Below are 20386 nucleotides of genomic sequence, written 5' to 3'. Positions count from 1 at the left end.
AGGAGTATGGTCTGGAGAAGAGAGTCTGGGGGTTGAGTAAGGTAGAAGGGGGGAAATGCGAGGTATGTGCACCGGTACCAGGTAAGCAATAGGAAGGTGAGTAAGGTGAGGTGAGGCAAAGGCAGAGCTCAGAGAGGGCGAAGCAAGTACGGAGTCGGTACGGAGCACTTTAGGTACGAATAGACGAAGGCGGAGGGACGCAGGAGAGGTTGCAGGTGCCGGTGCAAGTCAGAGGTCCAGGTCCAGTCCAGGTCCAGGTTGGGGTTCAGGTCCAAGTGGTCCAGGCCGGGCGTAGGTGTAATGTGCGGGTGCGTATGTGCGTAAATCGGGCGAGGTCAGGAAATGTAGGTAGTGGTACCTAGGTGATGTAAGGCAAGGCAAGGCAAGGCAAGGCAAGGTCAGAGAGTGAGAGAGAGAGAGAGAGAGAGAGAGAGGAAGAGAGCACCTTAGGTGTGAGGTGTGAGGTAAGGCAGACACCTAAGGTAAGGTAGGAAAAGAGGTGTGGAGGGAAGGAGTATGGGTGTGCGCTAGACACGTTGTCGTCAGTGGGTGATGAGACCAGTACTTTTTGTTTCCTTTTCTTCTAATTTGATTCAATCTCACAGGCAGCAACTCCAGGCCAGGCTGGAGTGTCGACGCTGGTAAAGTTGATAATGGACAGTGAATGAGCGTAGTGTAGTTGAGTGAGTGAGACTGTAATAAGAGAAAGACTGAGACTGAGACTGAAAGCGAGAGTGAGGTTTTGCTTTGCAGCAGCAGTGAGTATTACTGAGGTACCCAGCTGTGGACAATGAAGTATGGTACACAGAGTACGGAGTACGATGTTGGACGTCGACGATGCGGGAACCGTAGACCCTGAGAAGCAAGCATGGAGTCGGGGAAACGCGAAGTACCCAGAGCTGAGCGAATAACGGTTACAGTGCCCAGCGGTCCGCGGACAGAGAAATTCAATAGACACGACGGGCAGCGTCAAGCAAGCATCAATAACACACACGTACACGCATCAGGGGCACTAGCACCAGCACCAGCACCAGCAGAAGGAGCATACCAAGCGGTACAACTCGTCAGCGCGGCGGCGGCAGCCAGGCGCTGACATTACGGGACGGGATGGATAACCCGGATCAAGGTAGCAGCAAAGAGCAGGGTTGCCGCCGGTCAGGTGGTCTGGTAGGGCCAGCGACGACGGGGATGGATGAGGGTTGTGAGGGGTTGGACGGCTGCGATACCGATGTCATGCCCATTTGATGGAGCCAGAGGGCAGAGGCTCCAATGTGAATTCAATGCCAATATCTACGCAGTACGCAGTACTCCGTACTTAGCACTAAGGTAAGGCAAGTAAGTAGTGGGCACAGGGACTGGCGCTGGGCCTTGGCTGGAGAGGTCGGGTGGGAGGAAACGGGAGTGTGGGAGCGGGAGTGGAAACATAAGATACCTGCCTGCCCCGCTACTCTCGTCAGGGAATGGAGGTACCCCTAGGTGAGGTGCGTCTAAATGGCCCGGAGCAGTGCTCACGAGTGGAAGAGAGCTGGCCTGGGACCTTGCAAAAGCTCCAGAAGGCCCAGGGACCAAGACAGGCCAGACACTCCAGGCCCATTATACGGTGGAGAGAAAGACTCGTCGAGGCCCGAAGGCTGCAGCGGCCAATGTGTGCTACTGATGCGCAGTTACGTGCGACGTGGGACGTTGAATGCTGCTGGGCGGAGGCTGCTGGGCGGAGGCCGTTCATTAGCCGTCTGTCACTGGTCGTTCCCGACTGTCGCGGACTCACGGCGTCTCCCTGACCACTGGGGTTCCTGGCCAGCTATGTTAGCACTTCACCTTAGCTATTAACCTAAAGTACCCAGACGTCAGGGCCCATGGCAGCTAGTTGCCGGTAGGGTACTGTCACCGATGATTGAAGAGGAGGTGGACTGGCGATAGCGACGGTGATGGTGTTATTTCACCTTGGGATACCTTAGGTACCTTGTTCGAAGAGTAGTCCCTTATCGTGATGGCGGCAGTGGGAATGGATGACTGCCCTGTGGTTACATGTTGCTTGCTGGAGAAAGGCTGACAGCATGCAAGGGGACAACGACGCGGCACTTCCTGGTAGATGGACGCAGAGGCACGGTGGTATGCGAGAGGAGACGCAGAAAGAGAATGGATGAATCTGCAAACCTAACTCACAGTGTTGTCCACGCCCATGTCTCCATATCAAAGGTACGTACCTTCCTATGCATACAAGTACAAGTGACAATAAACGCTTTTGTCTATCTCCAGCTGGCAGGCCCAAAGTGAGTGCCGTAATTTCCATGTTGCCATGCACCCAGCTCCAAAGACGGCCAAGTACCTTTCATATGACCATCATGGCAAGATAGTACCTCGCCGCATTTTTGGCTCTGTGGGGCGTCGTCAGGAAGGATCAAATGGGACGACGGGAGGCCTGGGCCATCCTGGGTGCCTGCCACCTGGGTTCTTACCTCTGGGGGCTGGCAGAACTTCGACTCTGGAAGCAGCCAAAGCAGCGTGAGAGGGAAGGACTCAAGGAGAACAATGGGAGAGGCCAGGAAGGAGGGGTGACCCTGCCGACGGGAGCTCTTGCGCGAAATGAGACTGACGAGATGGTAGTGGGTCCCAGACTCGGGAGTCCCCCAGTGACCACTGATGGGCGGCCCTTTCTCCGAGTCCTCCCCGCCTGGCGGGTTGGTCTAAAATTTTGTTTTTTTATTTATTGTTCAACACCAGATCAATAAAACAATCACATTCAATCACTCTCTCATTTCACGACTACGCACTTACACACGTACTCTGCATCAGTCTAGTGATTTCAGTCCACACTTTTCAAATCTCAGTCCACATCACACTCGCACACACGGCGTTAGATCCTTACGAATACCTCACACTGAATTAAGATACCTACACAGATATACTCTGAGCACCCAGACGAGACGTGCATACGGATACCTACCAGGTAGTGAAGTACCTAGGTACCTTGGGTCTCGCGGTGGAGTGAAGGCAGAGATTTCATACGGCGTCTACAGTCCGGCGAGGAACTTTAAGTTAAGGTACGGCAAGGGAAGCGTGCAGATGCTACCAGCCACGCCACGCCACGCTCTCACTTGTCAAGATCTTGAGTTCCCATCTCGAAAAGATGCATCACTTGGGCATCTATGAGCGATATTACCTCAGCATCTTGACATTTATGATTCGACTCCCTCAATCCCTTGGTCCTTGGGATCTAAAGATCCGAGTTCTATCGCTTGCGCACTTCATCGCGAAATAAACTGCCGGCATGCGTCAACCCCTTTTCCCTACATGATTTACAACTCACAGCGCCTTCGCTACGGGTGAAAAGGGTACCTCATACACAGATGCCGCATGCCTGTGTCAAGGTGCCCAGCGGATTTGCCGCATGCTGGAAAGGCCCCTCTTCCCCTCTTGAGTCTTTTCGGCCGTTCGCGAAAAGCCTCGCGAGTCAAGCTTGGGAGGTGGACTCGTGCGGCACTGCAGCTTGCTGCCAGCGCTTGTCAGTGAGGAGAGTCACTAATTCCCTCCACGAAAGCTTAGATATGCAGTGCCCTGACATTCGAGCAGAGAGCTTTCATGCGGGCAGTGGTAATTGCACGGTGACAGCCACGTTGCCCACAGTCCGAGGCGCCTCTGTACTCCCGAGTCTCCAGCCTCTCGATGGGATCTGCCTGGTCCAATTGATGGTTTGGATGGTTCATCCATGGTTGTCGTCTGCTTAGACGTGGAGACAAGTCCCCTCTTCTGCTCCTAGCGGCGCTGGCGGGAGCTCACCGGAGCTTGGGCGCTCTAGTACGGGTAACGGAGCCAGGAGAATACCAGTTTTGGAAATTGGTTCTAGAAAGGAAAAAAACAAAACACGAATAGGAACCAATAAACAAAACAAAACAAAAAAGACGTCGGGAAGCAGTCGCCAGGAAAGAAGAAGAAAAAAAACACGAGAGCAAGAAACTGTCTACTTCCCCTCGTGATTATCCACTCTAGAAGTCGGCGTAAGACCAGAATCGATTCAAGAGAGACCCATCTAGGGCACTTTCCTCAATCACCACTAACACATCTATGCTGCCTTTTTAAAGGCCGTGATCCTTAGGTCTTGACACTCAGCTTATCCATATACTCGCCAAAATACTACTCACGTTCCATCTAAGCCTTCAGATGCTTTTGTTCTCCTCCCGCGATAGCGAGAACTCATTCAGTACCAAAAGATATTGTTTATGTCTCAGGCCTCTAACAATCATCAGGCAAAATCTGAAGTAAGGCAGGCATAGCAGGCTGAGGTGCGCAGTCTGACCATGGACACAACGGGAACGCGCCGCCGGAGGTACCTGCATTAATTGGCACCTGCTCGTCTCGTCCAATCCAGGCCGGGCACCAACTGACCGATGCACCTGCCAACCTGGTTCCCAAGCTGGCGGGCACCTCTTTCCTCTTTCCCATCTTCCATCTCAAAGTACCTCGAAATAAGGTACCTCACCTTGAGATGGAAAGAAGAAAGTGTATCTATGACACGCGACTGCCGCAACATCAGGCCAGCCGTGAATTCGTTTTGCAATCAATTGACTTTTGGACTGAAAATATTCCCACATTGCCGGCCGCAAGCCGCATTTCTCTTCCCACATCAGCCGGGGCTGCACATCGTCACATCGACACGCGAAACCCACCGTGCGGCGTGCTCAGCTATCCGTCCGGCTTTCGCTTTTTTGAGACTCACTGTCTTATTCTGAACGTACCCTCTTACTTGTCCCTGTCTGTCGAGCTGTCTTGGAAATGTCAACCGTGGCCATTTCTGCCATTTCATCGTATAGACTACCTATCTCGGACTCGAAAACTTGGCTTTCGTTGCAATTTCCGTCCCGCAACCTGCTTTCGGTCGGTGGATCTGCTGTTATCAGTCTGGGAGGAAGAATCTAGCAAAGTAGCGTTTCGTTTCCCCTGCCTTCCTTGGTCGAGTCATCTCATGCTACCACGACGACATCATCTTGCTCTCACCCGTCCGTTTTGAGCTTCTCCTGAACCAGAACAGGACTTCCGTCACGTCTTGACCTCAGGGCGCGGTCCATTTGCTGGTCCAGCCCGAAGCTGCGTCTCCGAAGAGGCAAAAGCCGCTGTCGATCACCTTGCCAGCGCCGAACTAAGCCTCCTGGCGGATGGAACTGTGCCGGCACGATCAGGCCTTGTAACCATGGACTCAACCGACGACATCTGTCCATGCCTGATGTGCCAGTCTGCTCCGTGGGACAATCAAAGCGTGCAAGGCATCGACTATTGCGTATCTAATCTAATGTATTCAAGAGTAGAAAGTGCTGTCTCCCGCTTTGGACTTTCTCCTCACCATAGTACAGATGCGATCCATTGTGGTGGAGCCGAGACACACAACACCACATGGCATTCGTTCGTTGTGCTCCCTCGCGGCCCTCTTCTCCGGAGTGATACCGCCGCTCAGGAAATGCAGAATCTCGTCTCGTAACGTCGGCGCCGAGATTCAACTCGTCCAGGCAGTCAATTCGTCACTCGTGGCCAGATACCATGCCACTTCCAAGCTTCGGTTCGCAGCACTCACCTGCAACCGACAGAGTCTAGCCAATGGGCCCCAGGACTTGCTACTCCTAGCGCACCCTGCGCTCTCTGACTGACACCAACACATCGGCCGACGTTCCAGGTAATGTCTGACAGCTTTGACACCAATGTCTCGCATTTTATCCGACATGCCTCTGGTCCAGGAGAGCAAAGCCTAAGACTCCTCGTGTTTTCTCATCAGTTCAGCAACATGGAGTCATGGGCGATTGGCTCCCGGGTCACGGTTCACATACCTTTTGCAGAAAAGCAACACAAGCCACCCAACACAACCCAATGGCACCCATCCGACCCAAGGTGGCAGCCTCTGCACCGCCTGCAGAGCAGAGCCCAGATGCTGGATCTTGCCGAACATCCATCCTTCCGACCATTCATCGGCCTTTCCATGCCCATGTCTATCCCATCTTCAGGGACTGGCGGGTCACAGTGGCTTCCATAGCAGCAGATACCCTACCGCTACTTACGCTCTCGTGGCCCTGGCCAGAGACCAGGCGGTAATCCGCATGTACTCTTCTGTCTCATTGGCAATTGCTCCCATCCCCATAGCTACCTGATGACGTCGTGTACCTCCGGCTTCGACGACGATGCCCGCATCCCCCGCCAGGTTTATGTCAACGGCCTTCAGTGCTTGAAAGAGCTTGTTGCCCCGACGCCCTTCCCGGCTTCGACAGTGTTGCCTCCAGGTCCCGACATGCCGCCCACTGCCACCGCACAGCACCACGCCACACCCTCACACCCTCTAAGACTACGTACCATTGTGAAGACCCTTCAAAATGCCGTCAATGAGCTGGTCCAACCAATGCCGGGTTCATCCCGTTTCCATAATTAGCACCAAATCCTCTCTCGTCATGCAGGGACACACAGCGCCCGTTCCCCAAGTCAGAAATGTCGTGTTTCCTCACCCGCACCTGTTGTCCAACGACAACCGAGTGGGATTTGTGGAGAAGACCTGCCTCGGACGCGGCTTTGGCATCATCTTTACTGGCTGCATCGCATTTCCTTCGTCTTCAACGCACTCTGTACGCAGTACCTAGTCGACCTTTGGGGGTGGCGCAGAACCACACAACTTCGTCATCAAAACCAGCCCATTCGCCTCAGCTCGCCCAATAACGACTGACTTTCGCCTTGCCCTGTTTACCGTCGCATTTTTCGGGACACACTCACAACTGGCTCTTGGCCGGAGAGATCTCTGATCTACAGCCTATCTACAACACAACTGCAGGAAATGAAACAGGCTAATTGTTGAAACGGAGGATTCTTGTCTAAGCCATAGGCATTCAGCCCTGCAGGACCACCACTTGCAAACCCTTTGCCGTCCATACGAACCAAAATCCCACGCAACCATGCCAACTTCACCTCCTTGATAGGCAACGGTTCGAATCCACACTTTAACCTGTTGTTCAGGTCCGAGGAACGCGGGGTAGAAGGCGATGGAAGGAGGGGCATAGCCACACTCTGTTCCTCCATCATGCGCTCACATGAATGTGCTTCTAATACGATAGCGTGCTGACTTTGTGCACATCGTAGCTTGCCCATGGGCAGCGCGAATGTGGGGGCTCGGAGCTGTCGGGAGGGCATTCGCTCTCTTAACTTGGCAGTTTGAAGACTGAAGTACCTATTTGTGGATACGCAGCATTCGTGATTCCAAGTTCTTCATCAAGGACTTTACTGCATGACTTCCTTGGTTCTTGGTACGATTGACAACTCAGAGCTGGTTACGGGAATGATTGTGGGCTGTTGTTCACGAGACACGTGCGAGTGATCGACGAAGATGACGGGGGAGATGAATTGTCTCGCTTGATTCTGGAGGCGATTTCAACTTTTGACCGTGATGCACGTGATGGTAGCAGAGTGGGAGTGGTTTCAGAGGCGCTGCCATTGAATCAATCATGCCCATCGTTGCAAATCCCGTGAGGTGAGCTTTTGACTGGGCTATGCACAAGAAGGCGAAGTTGGCTAGAATGCATCGTGACTCGGTTGACTGGGTATACGAGTTTGACGACACGTTGACAGGGTCGAGGCCGAGTGACTCTGTAAGGGCAACCTCGCGATATGTTTCAAAGGCTACGAGATTTTGTCGTGTTATCGAAGGATTTGCGTCCGTCACGTGGTGTTGTTTGGAAGAGTGCCCAGGAAACTATACTACAAGCGTATTATAGAGCTTGCCTTGCGTCCTTCCGAGGTAAGTTATCTGATCCAGAGTCTCTTTAAGTCAATAGAGAGAAGCAAGGTGATGATGAGAGTCATGCCCGCCCTCCCCCTTCCCCCGTCTCGGGGGGAGCTTTCGTAGTCTCGAGATTCCGGGTTTACCTTGCGTCTTGGTAGTCTGACCTCACCAATCTGTTGCTTGGTCCTCAAGTCTGAGAAAGTACTTAACAAGCAGTCTCGCGGCACCCAAGAAAGTGGCGTTCTTGGATGATGGCGAGTAAAGAGATTCGGGATGTTGTTTGTCATAAAGTAGAGGGTTCACTTTGAAATCTGGACTGCATTGGAATATCTGGGTTCGGGACTCTGCTTCAAGAAAGACATGTAAGTCGTAGTCTAAGAGTCTGACTCTGAATATGCAAATATCAAGCAAGGATGACAACTGTAGTTTTGGTGTTTGGTGTTGCCGAATTACACAAGGCCGTCTTCACTCCAGTGGACGGTCATGCAAGGGCCTTAGCTGCACCCTTTTGATGAAAGCCGGTTCTTGAGAATCCAACGAGCCCTTCTTTGGCGAACGGTGTTGTCAATAGAATAACGCATAAGTTCTAGTATCAGTCGGCGTAGTTGGCCATGATGAATGAAGCTCTTAGATATCTTGCTACGTCTCATCGGTTCCGGCCGCGAAGTCTTATGTGCCCGCATCTGAAGTAATGTTTCGGAGAATATTGGACATCTAGCATGTAGGCTTTCCAATCATGTTTGGATCGCTTAACTTCTACTTCCCTACTTACTTGCATGGTGAGAGATGAGCTGAAGCGGCTATAGCTTTGCTGTGGCATTTTCTAGAGGCCTGGTCAAGTGAACCTTTGTGTGTAAGGATTTGCATGCCAAGAGAAAGATGCATAACAAGACTTCAGGCTCCTCAAAATATTTCACTCCAGCTTTTTGGCGATTGCCAGAGAGTATTTACGTTGATGTTCTAAAGACATCACATAGACTTGGGTATTCAGTGACGAATTGCCTACAACAGTTATATACGAGGGGCATTGCTTATCTATGGATTGGTAATTGGGCCAATTGAATTTTTTTTTAAAAAAAAAAAATCTTTTAATTAGGAGATGTTATCTCAAACATAGTTTAGGAGGAACTCGTGCGATTGACACAAGTAACTCAAAGATGAGCAGTTCTCAGATGTTGCTTCACTTACACGGAAGGGCAGAGGAAGCCCACTTTTTGAGATCGACGTGTTTGAGTGTGGCCTGTGCGCCCGGCACTTGGAGGGGTGAGCTTCAGCCACGGTGGCTTGACTTTGCGACGACATCATCAGCTTTCCAGACACATGTCCAACAATCCCCGGTTCTACAAAACCCGACCGAAATCGAACTACCCCCCGAAAGTATCGTGAGCCTAAGTGAAGGAACCCCAGAGAAATACATTATGGCTCGATTATCATCGGCGTCACCATTTACCGCCGGCGGCGCAACCCCCGAGAAGGGCGCGGCCGAGCTCAACCAACTCCTGCGACGACTTGACCATGCGATCCTGCATGCCGATCAGAGCCGCGAGCGCAGGTTACGGGCTAGCGAATTTGAGCGAGCGAGATTGAACTCGGTATGGGATCTCCTGAAGAAAGGCCAATACGGCGCGGTGCTTTTATGCTCACCAGGAATCTTTCACAGAACCTCGAATATGCCCGGAGTCTTCTTACCAGAGTCGAGCAGGAGGCGCTGCACGTCAAGCTGCTCTCCCGGCGGCAGGATATGCAGGTCGATCTCAACCGTAAACGCGAACTTCTCGAGAGACTGGTGGACAGGATGCATGATCTCGAACAGGTGCGCTCTTTTTGATGGCCTGCAGACCGAGTGAGGGTGCGACGAGTTCCATGTTGTCGCTGCTGACACCCGCGCAACAGTTACACGAGGATGAGGATGACAACAGTTCAGATGGAGAGGACGTCCTGGCCGATATCATTCCTACACCAAGCGAGAGCATGGACTCGCGGTCAACAGATATACCCACAGACAACACCCCCGAAGACGACGACGATGAACCAGAAATACCGGAACTGCCTCCACCAGTAACGGCTGTCCCCAGAGAACCGTCAGAGGCGTCAACGGCACCAGCACGATCAGCAACAGAACCATCACCTGCGCCGCAGACACACACAACCCTCGAGGCGGGCACGACAACAACGCAGACCCTCCGCTCCCGCGGCCCAGCCCGCCCAGATTCGCCCTCAGCGACAACGACAGCCACAGCCCGCGCAGCCCTCTTCGCCTCCCGCCGCTCCAACACCACGAAGTCCTCGGCCTCCGGCCCCGCGTCGTCGACGGCGACGGCCGAGGCGATCCTGGACCACCAGCGCGCGGAGCAGGACGCGCTCTCCGAGTCGATCCTCAAGATGGCCAGCGCGCTCAAGGCCAGCTCGCAGAAGTTCTCGAGCACACTCGAGCAGGACAAGGGCGTGGTGTCGCGCGCGGCGGACGGGATGGATAAGACGGAGAGGTCGATGGACGCCGCGAGCCGGCGGATGGGCACGCTGCGGAAGATGACGGAGGGGAAAGGATGGTGGGGGAGGATGATTTTGTATGCTTGGGTGTACGGGCTCATGGTCGCCTTGATCCTCTTGGTGTTTGTGATGCCCAAGCTGAGGTTTTAAATCATAAGGTGCGGTAGGTGTGAAAAGGCCTAGCACTCGTTTTGCGAAGATTCAGAACGTTTTTGGCAACATGTCTACAGGGGCGTTGGGATAACAAAGGGGGCTCCATCTCTGAATCGGTTACAAGGGGGCATGGCATAAGCGGCACTACCAAATGCAAAGATGATTCTTCTTCTTATTTTTCTCTTTTGATTCAACGATTTTGCTCATTCTAACCCATCATGTCTGCTGATATATATCAGACTGCCCCCATGTCCTGGAACTCCTTCACAAACCAATCCAAGCCACATGCATCGCAAAAGCCAGCACACCGAGCCCCCGAACGATGCCGCTCTGTCCATTGCCCACCGATGCCGACTGTTCCAGGGCCATCGCAGGCGAAGGCGAGGGATCAGGGATTCCGAACGTTGACGTCTTGATCGGTCTGCTCGTCGGAGACGCCGAGGGTGTGGCGGTCGTTGGGGTAGCGCAGGGTTTCGCAGACGCGATCTGGGGCCTGGACGTAGCCGAAGACGAAGACGCCGACGATGTTGATGATGACGGTGGTAGCGGGTCCGTGATAAAGGTCGGCCACGTATTCGACGCGAGCGTCTGGATGGATTTTGTCTTGAAGTCGGCGCCGAAGCAGGCTAGGCCCGTTCTCTGGCTTTCGCCTGAGCCGCGGAGGAGGGTGCCGCAGACGGGGCTTTCTGTGTTGCTTTAAGAGAGGAGGTTGTGTTAATGTGTAGAGATGGGACTGCATCGAAAGAGAAAAAGGGATGGTTTGTTGGACGAAGATGAAGGAAGGGGGGGTTGAAGTGGTGAAATGGGGCTAGTTGGACATACCAGCAGAGCGTCCTCTCCCCGTTCTGCGTCTTGCCGCTGCAGATTGGTTCGGCGGGGCCTAGACAGGTCGAGTAGAGGCTTCCGCAGAGCCACCTGTCCGTGTTGTGGCATGCGATTCTGGAGGTTCCTGTGCCGGCTGTGCAGGTGACTAATGCGAGTTCTGAGAACAGGTTGATAGGCTTTGCGTCAGTACTGGTTCCTTCTATTAATCTCCTAATATGAACCCATCCCATGCCGCCTCCTCTCCTCTCCCAGGAGAGAAGGCAGAATCTGGGGGAGAAAAGCCCAGGCAGGTAATTTCAAGATCATGATGGAGGAAACTGACCTCCCCCTGTTCTAAAGAACCCGCACGTCTCCTTTCCCATGCCCTCTGAGATGACTTGTCTCGTGGCCCGGACTCCAGATCGTTGTTGGTCCAGCGGGCCGCTGTTTGTCAATCTGTCAAGCGGGGGAGTTGCGCTCTCTGTCGGCATGACGATGGCGAGGGCGATGGGGTCCGCTGTCGTTAGAGACAGAAGGGTGCCGGCGAGAGCAAGTAGAACAGAGTGGCCTCTCATATCGAAGAACGAAAGGGGAGCAAGCAATGGAGAGGCTAAGAGACGTACGTGCCTTCAGGAACGGGCGGGCCATTGCGAAGAGGAGATGCGCAGAAGGGCATTTTGACTTTGGTCATATAAGTCAGTAGGTTCTTGGCAGCTATGTTAGGACCGACTTGGGGTTTTTTGAGGTTCAAAGATGGCTAAAACTGGAATAGAAATGGTCAAAGTAGGAGCAAACATGTACGACGAAAGACACAAGCGAAGTGGGTTGCCCTTGCTTGTATTCAAATTGTGACCCAAAACGAAAGGGAATCGCGTCTCTTTGTTCACCTCATCGCTTCCTCTGCCCTTATTCCACGTAAACACTTGGTTGAGGGTCTCAAGGGCGAAATATATCTACTATGTTGCATGGTTCCGAGCCTCATGAATGGCTATCGAGTCCTTGAGCTACAGTTACGGGCTCTTGAAATAGCAATAATTAGAATCAGGCGAGTACACGAGGTGTGCTCTAGCCGTCGGAAGTCATCATGCTACCGGTCTCAAAGAGCTTGCAATTAGTTCTTGACTCACTCAACATGGCTAGACCTTGCACATCTGGGAGATATCTATAAGAACTTTCTCCATGGGATGTTCATAGCATTACATGCGTACAGCTGAATCCGATATCAATACCGGTGAGATGCAATATAAAATTTGGTAGACAGCCGTTATTAAGTTGTGGACAGTGGCATATCTGCTCGCAGGACGAACACTCATATCAAAAGGAAAAAAAATGATAACTCATTTCCATCAGACCCCTTGGCCCGCCAGGGCCTTTCGCGTAGAACCAGATGCTAGAGAAACATTGAAGATCGCCACATCGTCGAGCATTTCAACTCAGCCCAACTCAGCCGGCTTCATCGCGCTTCCTATCGAATCGTTCGCCGGCGCCTGAAAAACATCCCGATGCTGAGCAGATGAGGACGCGGGCGACGTGGGTGACATGGGCTGATAGTTCCACTGCTCTCCCTCTTTCTGATTTATCGGAGACACACACGGCTGGTCGCCGGCGAGCTCGTGGCTGGGAGACGGTGAGACGTGACCACCGCCTGTCGACTCTCCCCGGACCGACGAAGCTCTTCTTCTTCTCACAACGAGCCATGTGGCGACGCAGCCGGCGATGGCGAGGATGGTCACGCTGCCGAGGACACCGCCGACAATGGCACCCGTCTGATTACCGCTGGATGGAGCAGCGCCGCCGCCACCGCCGTTGGAAGGTTCCGGCGTCGGTGCGCTTGTCGAGGAGGCTGTCGAAAGCGTCGGGCTTGATGGCACGGAGGGTGTTGGCGTGTCGTCTGAGACTGTCGAGGAGGAGCCTGGCACGGACGTGGTTCGCGTATCTGCTGAAGAAGAAGAAGAAGACGTGGTGGTAGCAGGAGCTGGAGGAAGCAAATTGGTCGATGCGGTATACAGGTAGACGAGGGGATCCCATGGCAAACCTTTCTCGCGACATCCCCAGAGTGTTTTGTCTTGGGTGCCCTCTTTCCGGCGGAACTCCTGGCACTCCCCGTTGAAGCTGTTCGTTGACGTACTATGGGTTTTTCAGACACCGTCAGTGTCGTCATCCCCCGCCAGAGAAGAAGGGGTGAGGCAACATTTCAAGTTTCCTCGGGGAACGCGGGGACGTACCAGCACATTGTATCCCTTCCGCGAGTCTGAGATGGAAATGGACTGCACATGGAGTGGCCGTGAGGCAAACAAGCGGTTGCTAGGGCCGCTCCACAGGCTAAATAATCATTCTGAATGGTGCAGCGGGTGTCTTCATCGCAAGTGCGTGATCGTATCACTGAGGCAGCCGAGAGAGATGTTCATCAGCATACCGCAAATACCGGGATCCTCGAGTAGTGATTTTGTCTACCGGCTTCTAGATGCTGTTTTGACGTGGAGATCAAAGAATAGAAAATACTCACCCAGACCTGTCTCTTTAGAGAGTGTGAATAAGCCGCAGGTGTTTAGGCCTAGGGTCACGGCCGTGGTAGGGGCCCTCTGCTCAGATCTCTTTGCGATGGTATTTGAATCTATGAATACCGGCGTCAGCTGCGGCCGTGGCCATCGGTTTGCCCTTGGTAACGCGGGAATGCTGTCGTTGACTCCTAGCTGTGTCGACAGCTCTAGTAGATGAGGACGCCAGAACCCAAAGGTTTCCGCCGTCGGTATGCTGGCCGCGACGACGAGAAGCAGAACCGAGAGGGTCTGCATCGTCGGAAGTCTAACCAACAGAAATTTTAACCGAGTTAACGAGAAGGTGGTTTTGTTGAAGGCGACGTGATGATGTGGCAAGTGGGAAGAAATGAAGATGTGACGAGAAAGATGGGAAGTCGAGGCGGAGGCTGGCGAAAAGGGGTTGCCCTTGGTTTTATTCGCAGCTTTGGCCATGCGTCTTTGTTCCTCTCCCAGAGAGAACAGCGACCATGTGAGGCGGAACAGTTTGATGGAAGGGCTGTTTGTGGTATGTTCGATCGAGAGTTTGATCCGAGCTGTGCTAATTTCTCTTCTCTAAGAGGGAGGGTAGCACAAACACCTTCTCGTGGTGTTTGCCTTTATGTTTCTTCCTCATCTGCTGGAGCGCAAACATCCTCTCGACCAGTCACTCGGTCCTCACTTGATTTTGACACTATAAGGTCCGTTTGGTGCTGTGCGTTTTGAAAAGTTTGTGAAACCAGATCTTGAATCGCCTCCGCCTCCCCCTTCCCCCTGCTAGTGAGAAATTTGATCGATCCCTTCCACTTACTTGAACGTTGGAGGTATTGCAAGCCGCCGAGTCTCTAACCAGTGTAGTATTTATACGTGAAGGCGACCGTATCTTGCGTTTCTTGGCGAAGCGAGGGAATAAGTCTAACGCTGTATCACGTCCCGCGTCACATCATTCATCATTGTTGTTCCTCACAGCCATCCATTTTGTCAACACTCAGGAACTGACTGTGTCCGAACTCTCATGGGAGTAGACCAGGGCACTACCTCTTGCTACTTTCATGATATTGACCACGGTGATTTCAGGTGTCCTGTCTCATCCTGTGTCCCACCCTTTGACCCGATTTCCTTAATAATTCATCCCAGAATACCGCTTCCTCATGAAAACCCATAACTCCGAGAGATGAAAAGATCTATTGAATTTGAATCGAAGGAAGGGAGATCTATGGAGCTACTCGCAGAGATCCCAAGAAGACTCCTCAACTACAGGCTCAGACTTGGTTCGGTCGACAGAACTGGGATTCTTGGTGACGACAATCTGGTAAGTGTTGGCGCTGCCTTGATCGAAGATGATGATCAGGTAAGCCAGGAAGAACTCGAATGTCTAAAAAGGTAGACTGGATGTCAGCACGTCATCCACCTTGAGACAAAAACATAGAGGACGGAGAGAAAGAGAGCTGTGCAAGGAAACTCACCCGGTAGATCTTGGGGCCATACATGGCCATCAGAGCCTCTCGATTTCGCACAAAGTTACCGTACCACTTCCGAACCGTCTCAGAGTAGTGGCGACCAACGTTTTCCACACTATTAGCTCTGAAGCCGGCGGTCTCGAGCTGGTTGATCAAGGATGCGAGCGAGGCATAAGGGACGGCGTCGGGGCAGACGCACCTGACCATCAGGAGTCTCCATACGAGACCCTCGTACTGCCAGGACTCATTACCGCCCGCGACCTCGAGGAAGAAGATGCCGTCGTCGGCGAGCAGGCCTTGAATGGGCTCGAAAAAGTCTGAGTACTCGCCGGGGCCGTTGTGCAGAGCCATGAAGTTGTCGGGGCCTTTGTGCTCGGCTAGATACGTGCAGACGATTTTCTTGTAGCCGCCTTTGATGGGAGCGATGTTGGTGTACTCGGCGACGTGGTTGAGACCAGTGGATGGGACGTGAGGGAAGATACGACGGGCGTAGTTGGCGAACGCTTCCCACCCGTAGCCGACGCTGAGGACTCTGTCGTACGGATTGAGGTGGATCTTTTCGCAGATGACGCCGAGCTTATTGTTCTCGAGTTCCTCGAGGAACTCTTGCTTGTTGGTGTCGCGGACGAGACCTGAAGTGTACATCATCCGGGGTCCCAGGAAGCCGCGGAGTATGCCTAGATCGAGTTCCTCGTGGGCTGGATGGATATCTCCGTCATCTGAATACATAAGGATTAGACGTTTACAATTTGACGAGGGTAGTGTGAGAGTAAAATATACTATGAAAGCAGAGATTCTCAACAACATTTGGGATGAGCTTGAAGAGGACGAAGTAGATGAGACCGAAGGTCAGGCGGAAAGAAGCCCAGTCATGTCTCTTTCGAGGATAGTCAGGGTGTCTCCGTTCATCTTAACGTCTCCATCGAGCTGCATCTGGCAGAAGGTAGCCATCGGGATCTTTCTCTTGCCGCGGTACTTGACATTTGCCGGATGCTTGAATGTCATGTAGTATTCGATAGGACGACCAGGGAGGACGGTCTTGCTGGCGCGAGGGCTGATGGCGGAGGCAATGAGCCGGATTCCAGCGGTGACGGGGACTGCTATAAAAGCGGTCAGAATGAGGTCGATGATGATTCCTCCTCTGGTGCCGAAGGAGAGGTAGAGCACCTGGACTACGATGACGTACACCAGGGCCAAGCTTTGACCGAGGGAAGGCATCTTGGCTGTGGTGCGTTGGATGGGAAGCAGGAAGTTCGAGAAGTAAGAGAAGCGAGAAGCTATTTTGACAGATACCTCTCATCATTGCTTAGTCGCTCGCACGTATTCGTAGCATGATATAAGGCCATAAGTGGATCGTGACTAGTATTCGAAATGAACTTGAAGTAAGCACATAGGTTTTCAATCGAATAAAGTAGAACCAAAAGACAGCCCTTGTTCAGTCCTCAACCTTGACATGGGAGGCTTTTCAGGATTCACTGTGGCAAGGATCTACTTGACATCGACGATACCCGGCTTTCAAGTGAACTCAAACGATACGCTCGCATTCTTAAATATGCTGGCAACGGTCAATGTTGCCCAACGTGGCACGTGTTTTCCACACGATGCGAGACCGTCACCTAAGAGGAAGCCGAAATGGATATGATCCTCTAGAATCAAGAAATAGAGTTCCTCAAGTGATATCGACTGAAAGACCTGGTTCTATAGGGTCTCATCTCGATCTCATGTTATAAAGCACCTCGTAGGTTCTCAAACGTGGTTGAAAGTCGGCTTTGGATAGATATTCCGTCGAAACGACAAACCTCCTTTGCGGGCTTTCAAGCATACCATGCAACGCCAATCTGTATAAGGATGAAGGGCATTAGTTTGCCAGACTGTAAGCAAGAAGAAAAGCCAGCCGACTTGGTTAACAGAATGACGTGAAAGCATATGGCTTCGGAAAATTAGAAGAGTATCTAGCTCGGCGTAGTTTGTCCATGCAAGACACCGCCTTGGGTTCCTCCTTTTCTCTGACTCTCTTATACACACTTCACAATCCATCCTTCCCGGAACTAAGTGCAGTAGCTTTCAAGAGTGCCAAAAGCAGCATAATCATACAATAAAAGTCTCTTTATTGCATTTTGAAAATGGCTATGAGTCAAACAATTCCTTCTTCCACTGAAAATTTGTTTGGATCAGCTCTCCAGGCAAACTTTGGTTGAGAAAGTACGTGTTGGGGGAAGTTGGATGGATGTTGGAGGATTAAAGATGGTGTGGGGATGCAACCGCATGCGGGAAGCCGACAGAGGGGGAGCACGGACACTGCAAGGGAGCTTACCCCAACTTTGGGGGCTATTCATCCATTTAGCGACTCCAAAAGGTACAAAGAGGCAGTCTTGAGGAGTTGGGAATAGCTTCATTTGATATCCTGAACAACAAAAATCCCAAAAAGTTCTAGCCACGGTAGGCCAATCATCTCTCCATAGACCATCAATCAAAATAGCGCAATCCGCAAATCTGCACTAGATCTTGTTCCACCAAACCATTTTACCCTATAACTCAGGAGGTATATCCAAGAACCACATGCTTACACAGCTTCAACCCTGCAGATACAAACGTCCCTCCCAGGGCCTCAAGACCGTCTTGCCGCTCTCGGAAGCAACTCTTTCCTTGACATCGTCGTAGTTTCCGACCCGGATCTTGGCGCCCTCGCTGGGGACCTCGACCGCCTGCTCCTCACCCGTGAAGTTCAACACCACGACGGCGCTCCGGCCCCCGCGCGACTTCTTATACACAAACGTCTCCTTGTTCTCCACATCAAACAGCTCAAACGCGCCGTGCGTCAGAAGCTCGCCCTCCTCCTTGCGCAACTTCAGCATCTCGCGCCAAAAGTTCAGCACCGAGCCCGGTTCCTTTTCCTGCTTGGCGACGTTGATGGACCGGTACTCGTCGTGGACGCGCATCCACGCGCCGTTCTTGTTGTCCGTGAAGCCGGCGTACGGCTTGTCGTCCCACTGCATCGGTATGCGCGCGTTGTCGCGGCCGAGCAGGTTGATGCCGTCCATGACGTATTTCAGCATGTCACTGCCCTCGCCAAATTCCTTCTTGATGTCGTCGTAGTAGTTGAGCGCCTCAATGTCCTTGTAGTCCTCGATGCCCCAGCTACGCGAGACGTTGGTCATGCCGATCTCCTGGCCCTGGTAGACGAAGAGCGTGCCCGTCTGCGAGCACATCATGAGCGCCAGCATCTTGGCCGACGTCTCGCGCCACTCGGGCGAGTCGCTGCCCCAGCGCGAGACGGACCTGCCCTGGTCGTGGTTCTCGCAAAAGGCCGTCGTCCAGCCGTCGGTACCCTCGATGAACTGCTGCCACTTCGCCACGATGCGCTTCAGCTCGGGCAAGGTCCACTTCTGGGCCTGGTACTTGTATCCGACGCCCTGACCGAGGTCGACAATGTCGAACTGGAAGACCATGTCGAGCTGGCGGTCGGCGGCGCTGATGAACTTGAGGACGTGTTTCGGGTCCGGGGTGTGGGGGAGCTCGCCGACGGTGACGGTATCGTAGTGGTTGAGGACTTTTGCGTTCATCTCGCGCAGGAACTCGTGTATCCGCGGACCGTTGCAGTAAATCATGTAGGCGGGCTGCTCGTAGGCGTTCTTGTTCATGATCGGGGCGTCGCGGAAGTCGACGCCCTTGCTGTACATGTTGACCGTGTCAATGCGGAAGCCGTCGACGCCCTTATCGAGCCAGAAGCGCATGGCGTTCTCGTAAATGGCCTCGCGCGTCTCCTCGTTCTCCCAGTTGAGATCGGGCTGCTCCTTGGCGAAGAGGTGCAGGTAATACTCGCCCGTGGGCTCGTCCCACTCCCATGTGCTACCGCTGAAGTGGCTTCGCCAGTTGGTGGGAGGCAGACGGGTGCCGTCCTCGGCGTAACGAGGAGGTTTCCAGATGTACCAGTTCCGCTTGGGGTTCGTTTTTGAGGATCTCGACTCCTGAAACCACTTGTGCTGGTCCGAGGTGTGGTTGACGACGAGGTCAAGGATGAGCTTCATACCGCGCTTGTGGCATTCCTCAATGAGGACCTCCATGTCGCGGACGGTGCCGTAGGGGCGGTGGACGTCCTGGTAATCGGAAATATCGTAGCCCATATCGACCTGAGGGCTGGCGTACATGGGCGAGACCCATACGATGTCAGTGCCCAGGTCCTTGAGGTAATCAACCTTGTCAATCATGCCCTGGACGTCGCCGAGGCCATCTCCGTTGCCGTCCTTGAAGCTGGCGGGGTAGATCTGGTAGATGACAGCATCCTTCCACCAGGCTCTGCTGGCGTTGTTCAGAGTGATCGAACCCATACCGAAAACCAGTCTGACAGGGCTGTTGAAAGTCAGTCTACCTAGAGAGGTTGCAATTGGGTGTGAAAGAAGGAGAGAAGGGGGGGAAGAAGAAAGAAGGAAGTGGGACAGTAGATATGCTCAGTACAGAGTAGAGGAGCGCAGGGCAGACAGAGCAACACACCAGAACTAGCTTGCAAGCTCAAAAAAAGGATTGCGCGCCTGGAAGCTCCTCGCTCTGACTTATATACATACCTACATCCTCTCAACCCAGGCCACAGTCGACCTAAGCCCGGGGGCGCAACTGTCTTTCCCCGCCCCCTCTCTCGCTCTCTCTTTGGTCTCGCTCTGTCTCTCAAGTTGGATCCAAGTCAGACAAAACAAGGTGGTCGAAAGACACTGGCAATAACCGAGGCGGGACACGAAACGTCGTGCGTGTGTGGGCCACGGTGCGGAAGATCGTCCCTCTCGATGACAGGCCGGTGCATGCAAGCGCCGCATGCGGGTGGTGGCCCTTGGTCCTCCTTGGAGTCAGTCCCGAGTTTACTTGCTGCCCGCGCGGGGTGGACGGCCACCTAATCGTGCTAATTAACTGCGTTTGCTAAGGTGCGCGTTCGACGGCTCAATGGTGTGTGGGTGGTGGTCCGCGGAGAGTAATGGTGGTGGTGGTGCGCGCTGGGCGGACCAATGACTTGGCCTGAAAGGAGCTCAATTCTCGCTGTAAAGTCTGGGAGAAATACCATTGGCTCCCCCCGCGCCGTGCGGATAGTTCTTGGAACCATGGTCCATGTGTGTGCCCCGCGGCGAAGTATCCGTTAGTTCTTGGGGTTTTCGAGGTGTGGTATGGTGTGGTGTGGTGCTGCGTGTGCCGTGTGTATGCGTGTGTGTGTGTCTGCAAATAATACAGGC

The 20386-nt window shown here is 53.2% G+C and overlaps 7 protein-coding genes across 7 annotated transcripts; 3 read left to right on the top strand and 4 right to left on the bottom strand.

Moving 5' to 3' along the window:
- Nucleotides 1–2028: 2028 nt before the first annotated feature.
- On the top strand, nt 2029–2559 carry CPAR01_16053 (uncharacterized protein; the record flags this gene model as incomplete). Its single annotated transcript, XM_060500298.1, has 2 exons — nt 2029–2131; nt 2342–2559. The coding sequence occupies 2 exons, from the start codon at nt 2029–2031 to the stop codon at nt 2557–2559; spliced, it is 321 nt and encodes a 106-aa protein (XP_060341115.1).
- A 3297-nt stretch (nt 2560–5856) lies between these two features.
- CPAR01_16052 (uncharacterized protein) lies at nt 5857–6409 on the top strand (the record flags this gene model as incomplete). Its single annotated transcript, XM_060500297.1, has 2 exons — nt 5857–6074; nt 6127–6409. The coding sequence occupies 2 exons, from the start codon at nt 5857–5859 to the stop codon at nt 6407–6409; spliced, it is 501 nt and encodes a 166-aa protein (XP_060341114.1).
- Nucleotides 6410–9165: 2756 nt separating this feature from the next.
- CPAR01_16051 (synaptobrevin) lies at nt 9166–10387 on the top strand (the record flags this gene model as incomplete). The annotated part of the gene is made up of 3 exons (XM_060500296.1): nt 9166–9339; nt 9408–9560; nt 9641–10387. The coding sequence occupies 3 exons, from the start codon at nt 9166–9168 to the stop codon at nt 10385–10387; spliced, it is 1074 nt and encodes a 357-aa protein (XP_060341113.1).
- A 267-nt stretch (nt 10388–10654) lies between these two features.
- CPAR01_16050 (uncharacterized protein) lies at nt 10655–11769 on the bottom strand (the record flags this gene model as incomplete). The annotated part of the gene is made up of 3 exons (XM_060500295.1): nt 10655–11084; nt 11213–11360; nt 11538–11769. The coding sequence occupies 3 exons, from the start codon at nt 11767–11769 to the stop codon at nt 10655–10657; spliced, it is 810 nt and encodes a 269-aa protein (XP_060341112.1).
- An 858-nt stretch (nt 11770–12627) lies between these two features.
- On the bottom strand, nt 12628–13989 carry CPAR01_16049 (uncharacterized protein; the record flags this gene model as incomplete). Its single annotated transcript, XM_060500294.1, has 2 exons — nt 12628–13321; nt 13697–13989. The coding sequence occupies 2 exons, from the start codon at nt 13987–13989 to the stop codon at nt 12628–12630; spliced, it is 987 nt and encodes a 328-aa protein (XP_060341111.1).
- Nucleotides 13990–14932: 943 nt separating this feature from the next.
- CPAR01_16048 (cyclopropane-fatty-acyl-phospholipid synthase) lies at nt 14933–16388 on the bottom strand (the record flags this gene model as incomplete). The annotated part of the gene is made up of 4 exons (XM_060500293.1): nt 14933–15085; nt 15177–15889; nt 15951–16047; nt 16086–16388. 4 exons carry the CDS (start codon nt 16386–16388, stop codon nt 14933–14935), a joined length of 1266 nt encoding a protein of 421 aa, XP_060341110.1.
- A 1355-nt stretch (nt 16389–17743) lies between these two features.
- On the bottom strand, nt 17744–19498 carry CPAR01_16047 (alpha amylase; the record flags this gene model as incomplete). Its single annotated transcript, XM_060500292.1, has 1 exon — nt 17744–19498. The coding sequence occupies one exon, from the start codon at nt 19496–19498 to the stop codon at nt 17744–17746; it is 1755 nt and encodes a 584-aa protein (XP_060341109.1).
- Between the last annotated feature and the right edge of the window lie 888 nt (nt 19499–20386).

The sequence above is a fragment of the Colletotrichum paranaense genome (assembly GCF_030867605.1).
Source record: "Colletotrichum paranaense strain IMI 384185 chromosome Unknown Scaffold_22.1, whole genome shotgun sequence".
In the NCBI taxonomy this organism is placed as follows: domain Eukaryota; kingdom Fungi; phylum Ascomycota; class Sordariomycetes; order Glomerellales; family Glomerellaceae; genus Colletotrichum; species Colletotrichum paranaense.
This window is presented reverse-complemented; position numbering and strand designations above follow the sequence as displayed.